This window comes from Rhodamnia argentea, chromosome 2 (assembly GCF_020921035.1).
Source record: "Rhodamnia argentea isolate NSW1041297 chromosome 2, ASM2092103v1, whole genome shotgun sequence".
In the NCBI taxonomy this organism is placed as follows: Eukaryota; Viridiplantae; Streptophyta; class Magnoliopsida; order Myrtales; family Myrtaceae; genus Rhodamnia; species Rhodamnia argentea.
Genome location: NC_063151.1, coordinates 31353279 through 31372834, shown reverse-complemented (window position 1 = coordinate 31372834; position 19556 = coordinate 31353279). Strand labels below are relative to the sequence as shown.

Genomic DNA, 19556 nt, shown 5'->3' with positions numbered 1-19556 from the left:
CGGCCTGTCGTTCCGGCTCCTTTGCGGTCGACGTTTCTTCGACGCTGGTAGGAGAATGAAGACTTTCTTGCGTTGGGACGTGCTCGACGTTGGGAAGATAGTTGATATTATCATCATCGTCTACCCAACATGTAAACTCACGAGTATCATATTGATCATGAGGCTGAGGATAATCGGATTCCCCCATCCCCATCTGCATCGGGTTCTTTTCCCTATCACCAGCTCCGCTTTCACTTGCCATTTTTGTCGAAAAATTGACAGAATTGAGCCGGGATTGAACCGATTGAGAGAATTTGAAAGAATTGAGAATTGAGAGAATTTAAGGGAATTGAGAATTGAGAAAATTTGAGAGAAATTGTAAAAAAAAATGAAAGGGAAGGAATGGTATTTATAGGAAATTTAGAAGGAAAAAGAAAGTGGGGGGGGGGGAGTTATAATTGCAACGGCCATATTGCCGTTGCATGCAACGACCATGAGGGAGAAAGAGCCGCTTTCCTCTCTTTTTTTTTTTTTGGTCGGTTCCTAATTTTTTAAAATTGGAACCGGCCCATGAGGGGCCGGGCCGACTCCGATTCGAGAACCACCGGTCCGGTCAACGGGCTGGTTTCGAGCCCAAACCGGCCCGTGGCCATGTCTAAAACATGGTGCCTCACCTTCAAGAGCGTATGACTGTTTTCGAGTTGCTCATGCTTTGTTGTTTCGCAATTTCAAATGACAATCTAGACTTTTGGAAACAGCTTTTCTAGGGTGTGTAAATTTATAAACAAGACCTTTCTACCAGAAAAAAAAAATTATAAACAAGACCAAATATCCAGTCCCTCTCTATATTACCGGTTACGGTATAAGCTTGGCTTGTATATTGATGGCCGACATTCGAGAAAGTTGTAAAAAAAAAATCGTAAATCTATTGCATTTTTGTCAATTCAGTCATAAACTATTTAATTTTGTTATTTGAATCCTAAACATTTTCACATTTTGCCAATTGAGTCCATCCGACCAATTTTGGCCGGAAATCGTTCACGTGAATGCGGGCCGTCCTATGTGGTATCGCCGCCACTAATATGCACAATTTTGGCCGAAAATCGCTCACGTGAGATGTAGGCCATCATATGCCAAGCCCTCGCCGGCTAGCGAAGAAAAAAGTAAGAAAAAAGAAAAAATTACTAAAAAATCATAAAACGATTAGATATTATTAAAAACAGTCCATGTCGGTGCTGGCGGCATCACATAGGACAGTCAATGTCCTCATGAGCTATTTTCGGCCAGTATTGGTAAAATATGAAAATGTTTAGAACTCAATTGATAAAATTAAAATATTTAAAATTGAATTTGATAAAAATGTAATAAGTTTAGAATTTTTTAATCAGTTTGCCTCCAAAACTTTGGGTCCACTTAATAATTTTTCGAACGGGGACAACGATCAGTCAATCTGAACTGAGAAGGAGATCAGAAGGAATTGCAGGGAGCGAGAGAAGGGGAGGGGCCAAGCGCAGAACCGGGAAGGACAGGGCAGGGCAGGACCGTCCTCCATCATTAATTGAAGCCACAAGTCCCACCAAATCATTAGGGCTCGCGTGAAGAAAATCCGCTGGGCTCTCCAGGACTCATTCATTGCGTTGCCGGGGGAAAAGAAAGCAAACAAAGAGACAAAACTGTTTTAATAGTTCAATCAATGATCTTGCTCCCGACCCCAGAATAAGAAACATGATCTTGCTAGAAGTCGACTTCAACCACCATTTAATCTAATCATATGCCCGCGTCGCCTTCTCGGTACCTACTCCCACGTGCAAAGGTTCGAGGGCTCTCGAGATCGTACCGTATCGCCTAAAATGAAGGAGAAACGACCGGCATTTGATCATCATCATCCACTCATTGGCCCGCATCGCTGTCCTCGTACAAAAGGTCCCAGAGTTGTCGACATCTTATTGTACTATCTAATCCATTGCATTATATTAACCGGGTATTGCAAGAATAATGAGATTCCCCGCTAAACCTCAAATGAGGCACGTATTTCACATCGGTATGGGTGGCAACATTGTTTTTCGTTTCTGTTCTTTTTCCGAGTGATGGGTGAGCGTCCGCGGGCATTCGAAAGGTTTGGTCGGGTGTTTTCTTAAAAGCTGAGGGATCGGGTAAGACGAGTACAACCACCCACCCTTCCCCGGCCCAATCGGGCTTTTCATCTCAGCAGCACACGCCAACCGTCAGTCGAAAATTGATTAATTTCTCGATCCAACTCTTGTAAGCAATTTAGGGCCTATTTGGTTACACTTCGGATTACCTGATTCCTATTTTTTTGTTCTCGAGAATATAAGAATAACAGGAATCTGTTTAAAAATGTAAATTGAATTTTTGTCATCGAGAACATAAACAAGAAGTTAAAAAAAAAAAAAAAAAGCTTTTTTGTTTTCGAGAACATAACAAAAAATAACATCATTTTAGAAAAACAAACTTAAATTAACTTAATTTTCATCTTTACAATCACAAGTCTACCGCGGGTCACCGGCTCACCCGCTGGTCGCCCCCACCCTCCCGGCCATCACCGCCACCGCCACCCCCGCCCCCAACCACTATCCTCGTCACCGCCGTTCTCCACCGCCTCGTCACAGTCACCATAGCCTCCTCCACTAACATTTTTATAAGTAGATAAAAAAAAAAAAGGAATATAATCTTTTAAAGTTGTACCAAACGCATTTTTTATTCTTTCTCTCTGTTGGGAATAGAAATTTTGTGCAATTACCAAACGCATTCTTTTACTCCAAAACTGTTCCTCGAAACAGAATCGGAAAAATCATTTATCGTCAAAAACTATTCCCCGAAAACAGAAATGTGCATCGTTATCGAATTCTTTAATGTCCAATATAGGAGAGGCATATCACGTGACAAGTTTATCGAACAAAGTGTTAACTTGATCTTATTATTAATACTCTATCCGTTTCACGAAAAATGTGATGTTTCTAGAAAAAAAAATTTAGTAAGTCATTTTCGGGAAAATGATAATATTTTTCGATATTTGCCCGCAACTTGAAAATGAAATGAAATATATTTTCTACTAGTTGGTATGAAAATTTTGATTCAATTTTCGTCCGTGCACTCCATTTAATTATTTCTTTTTTTTATTTTCTTCTTTTAAAAAATCAGTTTTTTTTTATTTTTCCATCTTCTTCGGTCGATTCTTGCTCACAAGCAATCAACAAGCTTGCCCAAGGCCGACAAGCTTCAAGCTCGTCACTCGCCTATGATCGATTGCTAGCCAGCGACCAACCAAAGGAAAAAGGAAGAAATAATTAAAAAATGATTTTTAAAAAAATCAAAGACAAAAATTAAAAATTAAGAATAATTATAAGGAGTGCACGAGGAGAACATGTTTGGTTTGGGTGAAAGAAAGAGGAGGAAAAATGATTTCCTCTCTTCAAAAAAAGGAAATTATTTTCCATTTTGAAAGTGTTCTTTTTATTGGAGAAAATTATTTTCCTTGGTTAATTTATTTTTCGTGAATCGAACGCTGGAAAATTTGAAAAACATTATCCTAAAAGTTATTTTTCTCGAAATGAATAGAAGCTAAATTGTTGGTGATATTGTTTCTTTTGGAAAATGTGGACCTTGTATCGTCTATACGTATGAGGAAAAGGAATTGCTCTATTTGCATGGTTAATAAGAAATATATATAAATATCACGCGGTTCTCAGTTCAACTCAAAAATACTCGCAATCATGTGTTTTAGTATCTAAATAAAATATCTCACAATTATCTAAGAGCTTAATTTTTTAAAATATTTGGCGATAATCCTATAAAACCTCACATGATATGAGAAATCTCGAGTTTGAATCTTTTTTTAAATAGTTTTGAGCTTTTCGATTGACTTTGCAACTTCTTACTTGGAAGTTAATCTTAAAGTGCGGCGAAATTTGGGTGTCTTAGCACACTTAATCCAAGTTAGATAAGAGGCAAAGGCTACTAAATTTTGGAATGTCTTGATGATCCCCTAGGAGCGAAGATTGGGCGACTGGGGGCTTATAATTCTTTGTACAGAATTAATCTCTCATGTCCTGTAAGCTCCAGGGCTTAGAAAAATGGAAGTGAAATTAGATTTTGACTGTAATCAGTTGACCCCAACAAATTAATTTTAACCGTAGGGAATGTGCGCCCGACCCGAACTCGACCCGAAACTTTCTATTCGGTTTGGACTTTTCTGACAGCCCCAAAGCACAGGGCTTGATATCATGGGCTAAGCAGGACCATTCCCTGTGTTTTCACACTTTGCGTTTAGACTGTGCAAAAAGATGTGCGAGATCTACGTCGTAAGTACCGACCAAAGAACGACGTCGTAAGTGAGAAATCGCTTCTCCGCTTTGTGAACTAGTTATGTATGTTGATCTTCCTAACTAGTCCTCGATAATGGTCTGTCGAATTTTTCGTTCTGCCAGAAGTTGTTAAATCTGTCCAACTTTCACGTAATTTGAATGAAGCGCGTCGATACATGAAAACTATACATTATATTGCACGCGCGAGCACGTGTGTGCCGAGCCCACCTCACCGTATGAAAATTCATATTTGACAAGCTAGTATGATAGGGTAACTAACAATCCAACTCTCGATAGGGATTTCGCCAAATTTAATAAGTTCGATTGATCTTTTTTTCATCAGCTCAAAGGAGGAACGAAGATTATTCCGATGCTATGTCTAGTACTAGTACTACTTGAAAAGGAAAAATTGAGACGTCTATGGCTGTAGATAATCTAGAGGCCCAAGTAGTTCCGCCTATTTAAGTGTTTCGTGTCAAGGTTCCTCGGAAGACTCGTGATTTGTGTATTCTAAGTTTCAAGTTCCAACATTCTAAATGGCTAATTTCCTTAAAAAGCATCAACTTTAGATCTAACGACAATTATCACTTTGACCTTTTTTTTTCCCCAGAAAAAATTATCAACTTTAACTCGATTCTCAAATTTGACCGGAACTATTTTTTATCTCATAAAAAATCACGAACTTTAACTCGAGTCTCAAATATGATCCCATTAATTTGGAACAATTAGTTCTCTAACGTGTCAATTCTACGTAGTCATTAAATCCACATAGCTTGCTGGCGTGGATTCGAGGCATTATTCATGTCTTCTTAGCACAAAATCTCGATATGTTCATCTATTTCACCTCTGTCATAGCTTGAAGGACTACGGTTAATGATAAGTGGTAATACATACCTTCGGATTCCATTGAGACAGCGGATCCGCCAAAGTCATGACTAGACTCTTTTTTAATTGAACAAGCCGCCGCCCCCTCCTTAAATCTTCGAAACAATAAGCCAAGGAATTTTTCAAAGATATTTTTTTGTTAGGAAACTGTGGCTAAGCACCGATGATGCTATGGCCACAATGATGAATAACGATAGAATTAAAATAAAATAAAATAAAATGTAAAAACTTGTCTGACTATTTCAAAGCTTTAGGAGAGGGCTTGGGTTTTTTTTTTAAAAAAACTTTAGTCGTGAGCTTGATGGATCTTGTCCATGGCGTCTCTCCATGGGTGATAATACACAACTTCGTATTCTAACGGGAAAAATCCAAAAAAGGGCTTGAAGTCCTCTCGTTTTTTCAAATAAGGGCCCAAAGTGAACTATGTTTCAAATAAGGGCCCAAAGTGACATAGCACGTTTCAATTAAGGGCCCGAAGTGGTCATAATATTTCAAAAAAGAGTCTGGCTTGAAGGATGTTTTCGTCATTTCACATTTTAATTTTTTTATTCTTTTTCCCGATTAAAAAAAAAAAGGCATTCACAAACGGGAAGGCTGCCTCTCCCGCCTGTGGCCGCTGGCCCACCGCTAGTGGGGCCTCAACGGGCGCGGCGAAGGCCGGCGGTCCCCGCCTAGATCGGGGGTCGCCGATCGTCACCGGGGATCGGGCCGGTGTCGCCTTGACTAGGCGACCCCCCACCGGCGACGGGGCGACGGTCGGCGGTCCCCGATGCGGGCGGGGATCGCCAGCCCGACCCTCTCCCGGTTTTGGCGAGGGCCCGCCAAAAGGTCGGTTGGGTCACCGGCCCTCGCCGAGGCGTCGGCGACCTCACCGGCCTTTGTCGTGCCCGCCTACCGCCCTCCGGCGGTGGAGCGGTGGCCACGGGCGGGAGGGCTGCCCCTCCAACCTGTGAACATTCACTTTCTCTTCTTTTTTTTTTTTTGAGAAAACATATAACAAAAAGTATAATAAAAAAGAAAAAAAATTTAAATAAGTAAAAAGCCTAAAATGCCCTTAAATCGGGCCATTTTTTGAGATTTTATGGTCATTTCAGCCCTTATTTAAAACAGTGTTCACTTGGGGTCCTTATTTGAGAAAACATGAGGACTTCGGGCTCTTTTTTGGATTTTTCCCTATTCTAACGAGACAACGAAGACTTATAGGTGAAATGAAGGAGACGATGAACGACTTAATCGTCATCCATCAAGCCATGACCGATGTGAAGCGGATAAACAACTTTAGATTCTTTGCTAAGAAGACGATGAATGGTGTCTTAAATCCATGTCAACAAGCCATGTAAGTTTATTGATGTCGTGGAATTGCTATATTCAAATTAATAGGGGCCAGATTTGAGACCCAAGTTCAAAATTGTGATTTTTATGAGACAAAAAAAAAAATCTGGGCCAGATTTGAAACTCGAGTTAAAGTTTGTGGTTTTTTATAAGACAAAAAAAAAAAGTTCGGGCTAGATTTGACACTTGAGTTAAAGTTGATGATTTTTATGAGACAAAAAAAAAAGTTGAGGCGTGAATCGCTATTAGATCCAAAATTGGTGGTTTTTTAGGGAATTAGCCCCATTCTAAATTGAACTTTGTCTTTTCCTTTTGGCTTTTTTTTTTTCCTCTTTGAATGCCTCTATGTGCTTAGAGAATAGGCTAAATGATGGGTCAGAGCACCAATAAGCATTAAAAGAATCAAACAACAGCCGACATCTTCCATATGAAAAGTCAATCCTCTTTTTTCTGGCCCTTCCAAAACGAAAAAAAAAAAAGTCAAAACCCACCCAAATCAATTCTTTCACATTTCTTTATGCACCTTTTGGAAATTACCCAGATTCTGAAAAAACTGGAAGAATACACAATAGAAGTAGAACGACAAAAACCAAGAGTCGACAAATCAGTGGATGGGGTGGGGTTGATTGATGGGCCCTAATGTGGGTCTGGAAGGCTCGAGTGGTTGGTCCGAACCGGCCCGACTCATTATTAAAAAGATAGCCATCTTTTTCTCCCCCCTTCTCTTTTTGAACTCCATTCGAATTCCAAAAAAGGAAAAAAAGAAAGAAAAAATCAAAGCTTTCCCCCCCATTGGCCTCGAAGGCAAAACTGAGATCTGCTTCAAACTTTCATTTTAGCGAACAAACCACCCGCCTTTTTGCTTTTGCTTGTTCACGTCCTTTTCACATGTCAAGCCAATCCTCTAATGTCTTCTTTAATCACATGCAAACCCTTTTGCCCTTTTCACTTTTCTAGTTCGTGTTAATAAATTCGGCTTTGTGGGGCAAATCATTAAGATTAGGCGGCAGGCATGTTGCGAGCTTAGCCGTGAAGTTTTATTGAGGAGTAGATTAGTCCTCAGCCAAGATGGCTAGGGCCTGCCGCCCCAATTAGACCTTCCGGTGAAAGTTTTAATCACCATCGTGGAAAATTATGGTCGCTTGTTTGATCAACGTAAAAGAAACGTTGATGAAATCAAAGACGTGACTGGAGGTAGTCTCAATGTCCACGTACAGCCACCTTGCCTTGAGAAGGAAGGATAGTATCGATTTCATGCTATCGTTACCAACCAACTTCGAATTTAATGCAAAACATGTTAGAAGTTAAACCAAATTCATAAATGCCGTCGATGTTGAGACTATCGATCAACTACTGAGCTGTCAATTAAATAGAGAAGTCGTCGAGTTGTTGATAGGATGCTGATGTCTGTTTGACTCCCAAGACGGATGCACGAACTAATGCACGAACCAAGGCTTGTATTTATTGTAACATTGCTTTTAAGTCATCAAGTCATAATTAGTCAGTTTATCAAGAGTGTTCGTGTGCCGATGTTACGTATATAAATCGTGTCTGGTCATGTTTCTAGAGTAGATCAACGGTCGTGTGTCAAGCCTATAAATAGGCGTGTCTTGTAACAATTTTTGGTATGGGTGAATTGAGGTGAACATAGAAATATTAAGAAGCCATCTTTGTCTCATCTTCCTTCATAAGTGTTTTGTGAGTATTTGTTCTTCGCCTTTGATTTATCCCATCAAAATGAAGCCCATTGCCATAGTTTGTAATAAAAAAAAGTGATGCATTGTTATACTTTTTTTTTAAAATCAATTTACTACATGACAAGTAATGGCGACCATACTATCTTCCTATAAACTTAACTAAAAAAATAATTTAAATTCATTGCTTTTCTAGCGAAAATCAAATTCGAACTTCAAAAGATCTAAATTTACATGTTGAGATTTATGCCTCACGAAAGTTTCAAATACTTAAAATAAAAATAAAATCCAAATATTGCAATGGTAAATTTAAGGAAAAATCACATAAATGATTCGTGAATTTTGATCTAATATGTAATGTAGATCTTGAATTTTTAATTTATTCGGTGTGATGTCTTAACTATAGCCAATGCGCAATGTTGTCCCCGAACTTTTAATTTGCTTAAAGTGGTCCTCGAGCTTTTTATACATGTTTAATTTAGCCTCCTAGATTATATGAAACTGTTCAATATTGCCCTTGAACTTAAATTAATAGAAAGGCAATATTGGATATTTCCATTTCTCTAGAGATCGGCTTGAATATTAATCCAAAAATCGAGGAACCACGTTGAACATGTATCAAAAAATTAAGGATGACACTGCATATTAAGTTAAAATTTAAAGACTGTTTTAAATAAATTAAAATTTCAGAAAGGATATTGCACGTCGAATTAAAGTTTAGAAATAATTTCTAACTTTACTTTATAAAAAAGAAAAATAAAAAAGTAAGCGGCTTGCGAAGAGGCTGGGGCTGCGACGGTGAAGCGAAATGGTGACCCCCCGCGAAAGCCAGGCGTATGCACGTCGTCATCATTTTGCACTCTTCTGCTCACCAAACCAACACAAATTGTCAATTTCTACACTCCCTCACGCTCACGCCAGAGAGACCTTAAGCGGTGGCTCAACTTCCCTCCCATTTTATTCCCTCCCTTTCTTATCATTCTTTCCTCATCCTTCCGTCCACCTCCGCATCGCCCGCCCGCCCGCCTCGGCTCAAATGCATCGAGTAAAGTTTTTTCATCCCGCGGCTCCAGAAATTTAAGCTCTGTTTGGCGGTGATTACGTTCCCAAAAAATGATTCTAATCAAAATCACTTTTTTTTATTATGTTTCATGAATGATTTTTTGAGAAACAAAATGCGTTTGGTAACTATTTAAAATTTTTGTTTCTGGAATAGAAACGCGTTTGGTAGCTGCACAAAATTTTCGTTCCCAATTTGTCATTTAAATCAAATAATTATATAATCGCATTTGATGGCAAAGAATAGGAAAAATAATCAAATAGTGATTATGGAGCAAAAAAAAAAAAAGCAACAAAATTTCCGTTCCCAATTCGCTTGTCGATTTGTCATGAGTATGCAATCGTTTATATTGTTTGAAAAGTAATTCGTATTATATTTACAGAATTTGTCTAAATCATTTGTTTTTTATTATTTCTTGTGACTTTTAGATTGATTACCAAAAAAAAAAAAAAAAAAACCTCCTCATTGTGCAACCGCCTATAGTTTTGCACTCTTGTAATTACACATCGTACAAGTTTAGAAGACCCGCAACTCACCTACATTGATTTTTTTTTCACCCAACTCGACAAATTTTTTGTGTGGCTCGAAAAATGGAGAAAAAATGGGGATTTAGTTCTCGACGCGGAGGGTTGGGTCCAGTCTTTAATAAAAAAAAAACATAAAAGTTGAAAAAACATAATAGGAAATAAAAAATACAAACTTAATTAGAATAAAAAAATAAAAAAGCTAAAAATTCGAAAAAAAAATATGCGCATTAGAGGTCCCTTAATATAAAAAAAAATTAGATTTAAATTTTTTATAAAAACTAAAATTTTAAATTTAAATTGAATTTTAAAATAGGCTTAAAATTTTACAAAAAAAAACTAATTTATTTTATAAAAAAAAAAGGGAGGGGAAGAATCTGGTGACGAGATTTTTTTTTTCAAAATTTTAGCTTTTTTCAATCTTAATTTTTTAAATTAATTTTAAATTATTAAATTAAAAATCTAAATATTTTTTTATTTCCCCCATTTCTTAAAATTTTAATTTTTTTTATTAAATTTACCTTAAATAAAATTTTTAATTTAAGAAAATTAGTTTTTAGCAATTTTTAAAATTAAATTTTAATTTATTTTAATTTATGTAAAGTTGAAAATCCACGTGGACTTTTTTTTTTTTAAATAATACCATTTTATATTAAAAATTTAATTATAAGTATGAGGAATAAGTCATAAGTATATCGTGTAAAAAAATGATCCCCAAAAGTGTTCCAAAACACCAAAATCATCTTTTTTTTACTTCTGAAAAGTGGTCCAAAAGTGTTCATGGGATCAAAATCATTTTTTTTTCCATTACCAAACATGTTTTTGATCCTTTTTTATTTATGGGAACAGAAATAAAGGATCGGAATCACTGCCAAATAGAGCTTTACTCCGAGCAGGAGATACCACCGCATTCTAACCAAAACATCCCATCCCATCCCATCCCTTCTTGTCCGATCGAGTCATTTGGCTATTATGCTCGTTCGAAGCAACAAACCCCGTGATTTAGGAGAAAAATAAACTAGACATCCCAATTTTCTTCTTCTTTTATTCTTTTTGGCACGACGAGATCGGGAGCCAAACTTGCGAGCCGGATTAAAGAATTAGTGGGGGCCTCGGCAGCCCCTATAATCCAGGCAGGTCAAGTGGAGCTCACCAGTCACCACCATACTTAAACTCTGCACTCACCAAATCCTGAGGCAATGTGAAGAGGCCAAAGTAATCAATTACTTAACAAGTTCACTAGCTCTAATCTGAATCTTTCCGCTCTATTGCACTTTATAACCACTAAAGATTAGATAAAAACGGGCTTCTTAGTCACGTGCGAAGCCTTAATTCTTAATTTATTTATTTTTATCTTCTTCCAGCACTCTAATATCGACAATAATAAAACTAATGTTCGGGCGGAATTAAAGGTTTGGAGCAGATTAGATTTACCACAATTACATAGGGCATCATCCATGCCACCATTAAAGAACTCATGAGACGACCAATTGTTCCGTTTGCTGCAAAATTCGTCCCACGGCATCTCGATGAACGACGACAAGATTTACCGGAGACCTCGTTCATTTTTCCTAGGTCGCTCGTTGAAATTAGTACGACCTCAACCCTAAATTGTGGTTAATAGGTAATAAATAGCCTGCTGTGTTTAAGCACTAAAGGTGAGATTAAGACGGAAAGATATAACTAGACATGACAAAATGGGTCCAGAACCCATATTTAAGAGTGTGAGTGATAATTTATAAATGAGTTGCTTAACAAACTTAAGTGGGTCATAAATGAGTAATTTAATAACTTAACGTGTCTTAAATGGATTAGCTAACTACCTTAACCATATTTCATCGATCCACCCATTTAATACCTTTAGATAACCTAGCTTTAGCAGGTAAGGAAAAGATCGCAAATATCGTAATTTTGAGAGTTTAGCCTAAATGTAATATAAAATGTGCAAATTCGTCCTTGCCTTGGCACTGAAATGAAGACGCACGTCATAGTCAAAGGAAGTACAAGAGTTCAGATCACCATCCAGGTGAGAAAAGTTGACAACGTCACTTAACGTAATGCTATCAGATTGTGCTTTTTATGACCAAACCAAATGTGGGTCACCTTTTTTGACCAAAAACAAAATGTGATTCACTAATTAGATTTAGATAAATAGATAATGAAATAAATATTTTTGGAAAGATTCTAAAAAAAGACCCGAAATCATCTCATTTTCTCAAATAAAGACATAAAGTGGTATAATATGCTTTAAATAAGGGTCTGAAGTGACCATAGAGTTTTAAAAAAGAGCTTGCCCTAAAGGGCATTTTCGTCATTTCTCAATTTATTTATTTATTTTTTCTCTAATTTTTCTTTTTTTATTTAAAAAAAATGGAAAAAAAAAAAACCACACTAGCGAGAGGGCTGCCCCTCTCGCTTGTGGTAGCCAGCTCACCGCCGATGGGGGTCGGCAAGGGTGGCGAAGGTCGGCGACCCCTCCAACCGGAGGCGAGGGCCGACGATCCTCGCCAAGGACCGAGCGAGGATCGACAACCCTTGCCTTGACCAGGGCGGGGGGTCGCCACCCCTCCCCTGGTCAGGGCGAAGGCCGGCAACCTCCCGCCCGGATCCGAAAGAGGGCCCGACCCTCTCTCGATTTTGGCAAAGGCCGGCCGATCGTCGCTTCCGGTCCGCGGGGTCGCAGGTGACCCCATTGGCCTTCGTCACCTCCCCCCCCCACCTCGGGGCGTGGGGAGGCGGCCTCCCGCCTCTGTGAGTGTTTTTTTTTAAATTAAATTTTAAAGAAATAAAAAAATTAATAAAAAAGAAGAAAAATCAAATATAGAAAGAGACCGAAATACCCTTGAAATCATGCCCTTTTTTGAAATTTTATGGCCACTTCAAGCTCATATTTGAAACAACGTTTACTTCAAACCCTTGTTTAAAAAAATAATGGCACTTCAAGCTCTTCTTTAAAATAAAGTTCACTTGTGGCCCTTATTTGAGAAAATGATAGTACTTCTAGTCCTTAATTGAATTTTTTTAAATATTTTTTCATTAGGCATAGAGCCAATATAAATATATATAAGGAAGGATATAAGCGTAAATACATATAATAAAAGGAAAAATCATAATCTTAATATATACAATGTACCTAAAACACATAAAAGGTGAAATTTCCTTCTATAAGATAAACGTCTAGAAATTAAATATTAGTTTTTTTTTCTAGTGAAACATAATAAAAAAAGAAGGTCTCATAGTTAGAAGAATCAGATTGGTAAATATCTAATTTTTTTTTTCATTCGATCGATGGAAAAGCTCCCCGTAAAGGAATGACAGTATCCCAATTGAGTTCGATCTTGATCCTCAGACTTTAATAGTCTGGATAAAATCCCATGCTCAAGTTACCCTATGACAATAAAGCTCTCCAACTCCCGATTTCTAAATTTATTTTATCTGCGAAATCAAGTGTTCGAAGACGTCAATTTCCCTTTATTTTTCGGGGGAAGGAAGAAGTACGATGATGTCGGATTAAGTTCATCGATACAAATCAAGTGACACAAGATAATTACTCGATATGTATGAAATCTAGAGGCTATTACGATCGGCAGAGATACGGTGGTTCATGATTAATCGAGATTTTTTATTATTATTAGTCGAGTGTTTTTTTTTGTCAAAAAATTAGTCAAGCGTTTTTTTTTTTTTTTTGGGGTCGAAAAACAAATTGGTCGATTTTTTTTTTTTGGGTCGAAAAACAAATTAGTCGAGTTTTTTTTTTTTGGGTCCAACGCATGAAAATCAGAGGGCTGTAAGAGGGGCACGTGGAAAGAAATTAGCCACCTCGATTTCAGCGAAGATAGCTTCTAGACCGCGTGCCCTCGTATAGACGAATTAGTGGAAAAAAAGACGGGGGGAAGAATCTCAATATTAAAAGTCAACAATAATAAGCAATGACCCCGTCGCGCCCGTTACCGATGGCGGGTTCCACGAGCTTTCTGCTCCTCCCTGCCAGTGCCTGCAACTCTCTCTCTCTCTCTCTCTATCTCTTGTTTCTCTCTCCTCGGAAGCGGAAAGAGAAGATAAAGTAATCTTTTCGTAGCTTCCTATCGGGGTTCCTCGCCGCGTCCGAGAGGAGGAGGCAAGAAGAAACGAAGTGGGGGAGGATCGAGGGAAGCCGAGAAAGGAACGGAACGAGGAAGGAAGGGGGGGTGGGGACCAGATCTCTCTAAGCTTCGTGAAGGATCTCCACGGGCTTTCTTTATTTAATTTAATTGTCGAGGCTCCCTCGTAGATCGCTAGACGACAGCGCGCGGGGGTGGTCCGGCGGAAGCATCAGTGTCTCTCCGAGTTCGACCGCGATCTCTCTCTCTCTCTCTCTCTCTCGCGCGCTCTCTGCATGGACGGTCAGCATTCGATCTTCGCGGCTTCAACGGTCAGATTCCGAGGCTCCGACGAGTCTCTCTGGATCTCCTCTCCCTGTCCCCTTTCTCTCTATCTATATCGAGTCCGTAAAGTTTCCAGCTTCTGTCAAACGGACGTTAACTGCTGATGTCGCGTCGCTAGTCGCAGAAAACAAAATTTATGTGTGTAGGTGTCCGCATCAGTGTAAATGGGTCCGTACGTGCAGCGAGGAGAGGCTCTGCTTCTCTCTCTCTCTCTCTCTCGCGCCAGGGCTTTTGTTGATTCCGCACTGCGTCGGGCATTGCTCGCTGCGCCATTGCATCAGCTTCCCCTTCGATGCGATTCGCTATGCTTTCCCTGACTTTTCGATTATATTTCTGGTGCGCGCAGGGACGGACACTATGAGCGGAGGAGAAGCGGGAATCGCCGTGGAGGGTAGCGGATTAGGGTTCGTGAGGTGGTTATGGGGTGTGGAGGGTCCAAGATCGACGATCTTCCACTGGTGACGCTGTGCAGGGAGCGGAAGGAGCTGATCAGGGCAGCGGCGTACCAACGGTACGCTCTCGCGGAGGCTCACGTCTCCTACTTCCACTCGCTGGCCACGGTCGGGGAGGCTCTGCGGAAATTTGTGGAGGAAGAGGTCGTCATTGGGACGAGTAATTCGGGTTCTTCTCCTGGCTCTCCGGTGCTCACATTGCCTTCCGAAGAGAGGAAACGTGCCAAACCTTCAGACAAGGCCAAAACCTCATCCTCCTCTGCTTCAATTTCTCATCCAGGTTTCCGTAATTTGCCCAAGGAAGGTGATTCTCACCTGCATTTGTCGTCTGGTTCGGATTCTGATTCTGAAGTGAGCACCACTTCCGGGCACATTCACATACACGAGAGCCCTAAGGGAGAAGACGAAGTCGGCCCTGATCCTGGTGCTTCCTCTACATATCCTTATGGTTATAGTTACCCATACCCATATCCACAGCCCACCCAGTACCCATATCCACAGCCCGGTCATTACCCATATCCGTACCCTACTCCTTACGGTTATCAGCCAGGTGAGGCAGACAACTGGAATATGAGAGCAGAGCAGAGTGATTCGCAGACTAGTGTCTATTACATGAAAAAGGCGCCCACTCCTATGAAATCAGTGGTTTTTGAAGAGCCGGAGAGGTACTCTATGAGGGAGAATGCACAATGGCCGGATTCCGGGTATGGGTATTCAAATTACGCCAGCTACGGGAGTGGTGGCTTTTATGGTTATCCATCTATGGGAGCGCCGGATAATGCTAATGGCATTGAAAAAGAGAAGCTGCAGCAGCCACCTCCTGCTCCTCCTTCTCCTCCCGGCGTGTCTTCTTGGGATTATCTGAATGTTTTTGAGACTTATGATAATGGCTATGCGTCTTATTATCCAAAGGGAAATTATGGGTATGGATCGACAACAAGCAGCCCAGATTCGAAGGAGGTGAGGGAGAGGGAGGGGATTCCAGATTTGGAAGATGAAACTGAGACTGAGATGGTGAAGGGCATTTACAAGGGGAGGAAGAAAATCGGTGAGGAAGCATATCGAAATAAGTATTTTGGCGAAGGTACTTCAAGAGCAGTGCCATCACAAAAGAGGGAGGAAATTTCCAGCGAGATTCCATCTCAAAGGGGTGAGGAGAGTATGAAAGCAATACCTTCCCCCGATAGCAAAAGCTCGGTATTCATCCCAAAAAACAAGGCTAAAAGTAGTAGTTCTGATACTATTGTGTCCCAAAGCTCTCCGGAGGATCATTCTGGGAAGAAGGGAGTCAGTTTTGAAGTGGAGGAGACCTACACACAGGAAGCTGATTCTTCCAAGCCGAGTAGCTTAACCACTCTGTCAGCCCATGGTACGAGGGACCTTCAGGATGTTGTAAGAGAGATCAAGGATGAATTTGAGTCTGCCTCTGGCTACGGCAAGGAGGTGGCTGCATTGCTTCAGGTGGGAAGGTTGCCTTATGAGTCTAAAGGAACCCTACTCAAAGGTAGAACTTCTTATCCTTTTTACATTTCGAGGAAAGCTGTGACATCCTTTAGCAGTTTTCTCTGGTAGATGTAGTTTTATGTGGCTTTACTGATACTCTTGTCCACTTGCTGCATGATTGAAACTTATGCTTGTGTTCGACAGTCATCTTTTCGAGAATTATGTATCTGGTGGCACCATCCATGCTATCTTCACACTCTCCATCGAAGCAATCAGCACGAGTAAGTTCAAGGAGAATGAAAATGGCACGAGCATACGTTGGGGATGATGCCAAGGACTTCAACTCGAACTCAGGGAACATTTCGTCAACACTCGATAAACTTTATGCATGGGAGACAAAACTATATAAAGAAGTTAAGGTATGGATATCATTCACAATGGACTCTCTCTCATCTGGTTACTCTCCTCTTATGAGAAATCATTAATAAGTTTCCTGCATGTTTCATAGACATGCTACAGAAAGCTTTTCATGAGAAGATGGTGTGCAATTCAAGTGATCCATGACCATATGAATCTATTTGTTTATACCATAGAAAGCTCTATAGCCAATAGACACCATTAATGATAACATTTATATCATTGTAAATGTGACCTTTTTTTTTGGTCTAATGTAAATGTGACCTTTGAATACCAAGGAAAGTCCCGTTTTTTTTTTTTTTTTTACTGCAGGCATTCTACTGCCCCATTTGTTTGATGTGGAAGGCTCTGTAAGAGCTCTTCGAATATTACTATCAAAACAGTTTTAATCATTCGAGATTTCACAGCCCCTCATCTCATTTTTTCTTCTGGTTTAATGTTACCTTGCCTGGGAAATAAAATGTCAAATTGGGATTGATATGTTGTTACTCTGCTTTGTCACCTTACAACTTACTTTTTTTTTTTTTGGGTCAGATCCTTACAACTTCCTTGCTTTCTCTAGAATTTTTATAACATGTGCCTTCTTGAATTAGGATGAAGAAAAGCTACGGGTTGTTTATCAAGAGAAGTGCAAGAAACTAAAAATTCTTGATGACCGTGGAGCCGAATCTAGTAAGATAGATGCTACTCAGGCTTCAATAAGAAAGCTGCATACCAGAATAGATGTTTGCATCAGAACGGTAAATGTAATATCAAGCAGGATACACAAGTTGAGGGATGAAGAGTTGCAGCCCCAATTGACTGAATTGATTCGTGGGTATGTCTTCTCTTAATTTATGCGTGTTTTAATTGGAAACCCCAGGTACCATAATTTGTTTGAAATCTCAGCTATTGGATGGTACGTCCTGGACTTAATTAGCAGTCATGGAATTTTCTATTAAATCGATAAAGCCTTTTGATAATGGTCAATCTGCTCCCTAGTAGCTCAAATGTATTTGGTCATTCCTGCATTTGTTTGTCCAAGATTGAATGGTGTGCAGAAGCTGTGTGATTTTAACAAACGTTTCTTGTTCGACAGAATTATTTCATTGAAATGTTTTTTCTAGAATTCTGATGACTCATCTTTGTCTAGAGGTTATTATTATTTTTTGGTCGAGTTTTACTCTGTGATATAGTTGGCGGAACTTTTTAAACTTATACCTTTTTTTGTCCACCATTGTGCATTCCACCTTCAACTCTGTTTGATGACAAATCTCAGAGTGGAAAACTTGCTGTCTGATAGCTGAAGCTAGAGAAATGCTCCAAGGCCTGCTTGCTTTAATTTGTCTTCCTTAGGCATGGATGCCAAAAAAAAGACCACAGAAAAAGAAAACAAATGAATGTCTGAATGACTTGTACTTCATTGGTAGAAAAAAGAGTTCACTGCACTTTCTATGTATGATTAATAGAAGACACACCTTTTCAGATTAATTAGGATGTGGAGGTCCATGCTGAAATGCCACCAAAAACAGTTTCAAGCTATAATGGAAAGCAAAGTTCGTGTTCTCAAGGCCAACACCGGTTCCCGAGGAGAGTCCAGTTTGAGAGCCACCGTGGAACTCGAGATAGAGCTTCTAAATTGGTGCAGCTGCTTTAACCAGTGGGTCAATGCTCAGAAATCGTACATCGAATCTTTGAACGGGTGGCTTCTGAGGTGCATTGACAGTAAACCTGAAGTAACTGCAGATGGAGTTGCCCCTTTCTCGCCAAGCAAAATCGGCGCTCCGGCAATTTTTGTTATTTGCAATGATTGGTTCCAATCGATGGAAAGAATTTCACAAAAGAGGGTAAACCATGCGATGCGTGATTTTGCTTCAAGAATCCACGAGTTATGGGAAAGACAGGATGAGGAACAACACCAAAGGACCAGAGCAGAACAAATTTCTAAGGATTTTGAGAAGCAGCTTAGAATCTTACGCATGGAGAGAGGGAAGCTAGAGCACGATCAGGATACATTCTCTGAAAAAACTGCTGTGTCAAAGTTTCCATCTGAGAGCGGTGTTTCACATTTGGATGATCTAAAGGTTGACTTGGATTCAATGAGAAAGAGATTGGAAGAAGAGAGAGCTAGGCATAAAGAGACGATGAACTCAGTTAATGATGCAGCTTCGAGTAGTCTGCAAGCTGGTCTAGTCCCAATTTTTGAGACATTGGGGCATTTCACTTCAGAGGTTTTGAAAGGCTATGAACAGGTCAGGCTTTCATAGCTTGTTTAAGATTTCATGTTTCACTCAGTTAGCAGTATTTTCCTCTGGAACAAGAAATTCTGCCTGCCATATGTACAGTTATCTCCGTGCGGTTGCCTTGACCATAATTATGCCACCGGAGGGAAAACAGATTAAGATTAGTTAAGGTTAAAGAGGATAGGCAGGATAGAAGTGATATACAGGCACTAGCGACGGTGTCTAGAAGAAATGTTGTGTTAGATATTGATCTCTCTAGCTCCTGATTCTCCTAGAAGTCTTATTAGTCCATTAGTTAGGTAGCGAGGGAGCTCTGTACAGAAGTCTAGGATTCTGCTGATTCTTTTGTTGATTCATTGTTGGTGCCGTGGGGATGTATTTAGTAGTCTAGGATTGGACTTCCAGCATATGGACGGGAAATCTTTGCTGGACATGGGTGTGGAAATGCTCAATTTTGACCAATGTAATTTTATTATTGTCAAAGCATTCCCTGCATGACTACCCCCTAGTTTCTCTGACTCACCCGAGGCTTTTCTCTTGGTTTTGAGTTCAGTTACATATATCATTTGGCGTCATTTTTTTTCTTCTCGATACTGCAACATCGATGTGGAAAATTTCAGTCGCAGGGGAACGGAATTCATCCTTCATTGTTCTGCATCCTTTTATGTGTCTGATTAACGGTTTTAGCTGCTCTCAATACTCAATAGCTCCATTCTACTGTCATTTGATCTCTTATACTGTCAATGAATCATGTGATGTGGATTACCGGTAGATTTGATTATTACTCAGCAGACTGCAA

General features: G+C 39.7%; 1 protein-coding gene across 4 annotated transcripts; it reads left to right on the top strand.

Annotated features, from left to right (window-relative positions):
- Positions 1-13927: 13927 nt before the first annotated feature.
- LOC115745553 (nitrate regulatory gene2 protein) lies at positions 13928-19317 on the top strand. 4 transcript variants are annotated; one of them, XM_048273710.1, is made up of 6 exons: positions 13928-14210; positions 14570-16179; positions 16323-16537; positions 17129-17352; positions 18001-18178; positions 18261-18499. In XM_048273710.1, the coding sequence occupies exons 2-6, from the start codon at positions 14643-14645 to the stop codon at positions 18363-18365; spliced, it is 2259 nt and encodes a 752-aa protein (XP_048129667.1). In that variant the 5' UTR covers positions 13928-14210; positions 14570-14642; the 3' UTR covers positions 18366-18499. The 4 variants fall into 4 exon arrangements, with proteins under 4 accessions (XP_048129667.1, XP_048129666.1, XP_030537014.1 ...); XM_048273709.1 differs by lacking the exon at positions 18261-18499 and adding an exon at positions 18623-19317 and having other exon boundaries at positions 13929-14210; XM_030681154.2 differs by having other exon boundaries at positions 13935-14210; positions 18001-19240.
- The last annotated feature ends 239 nt before the right edge of the window (positions 19318-19556 follow it).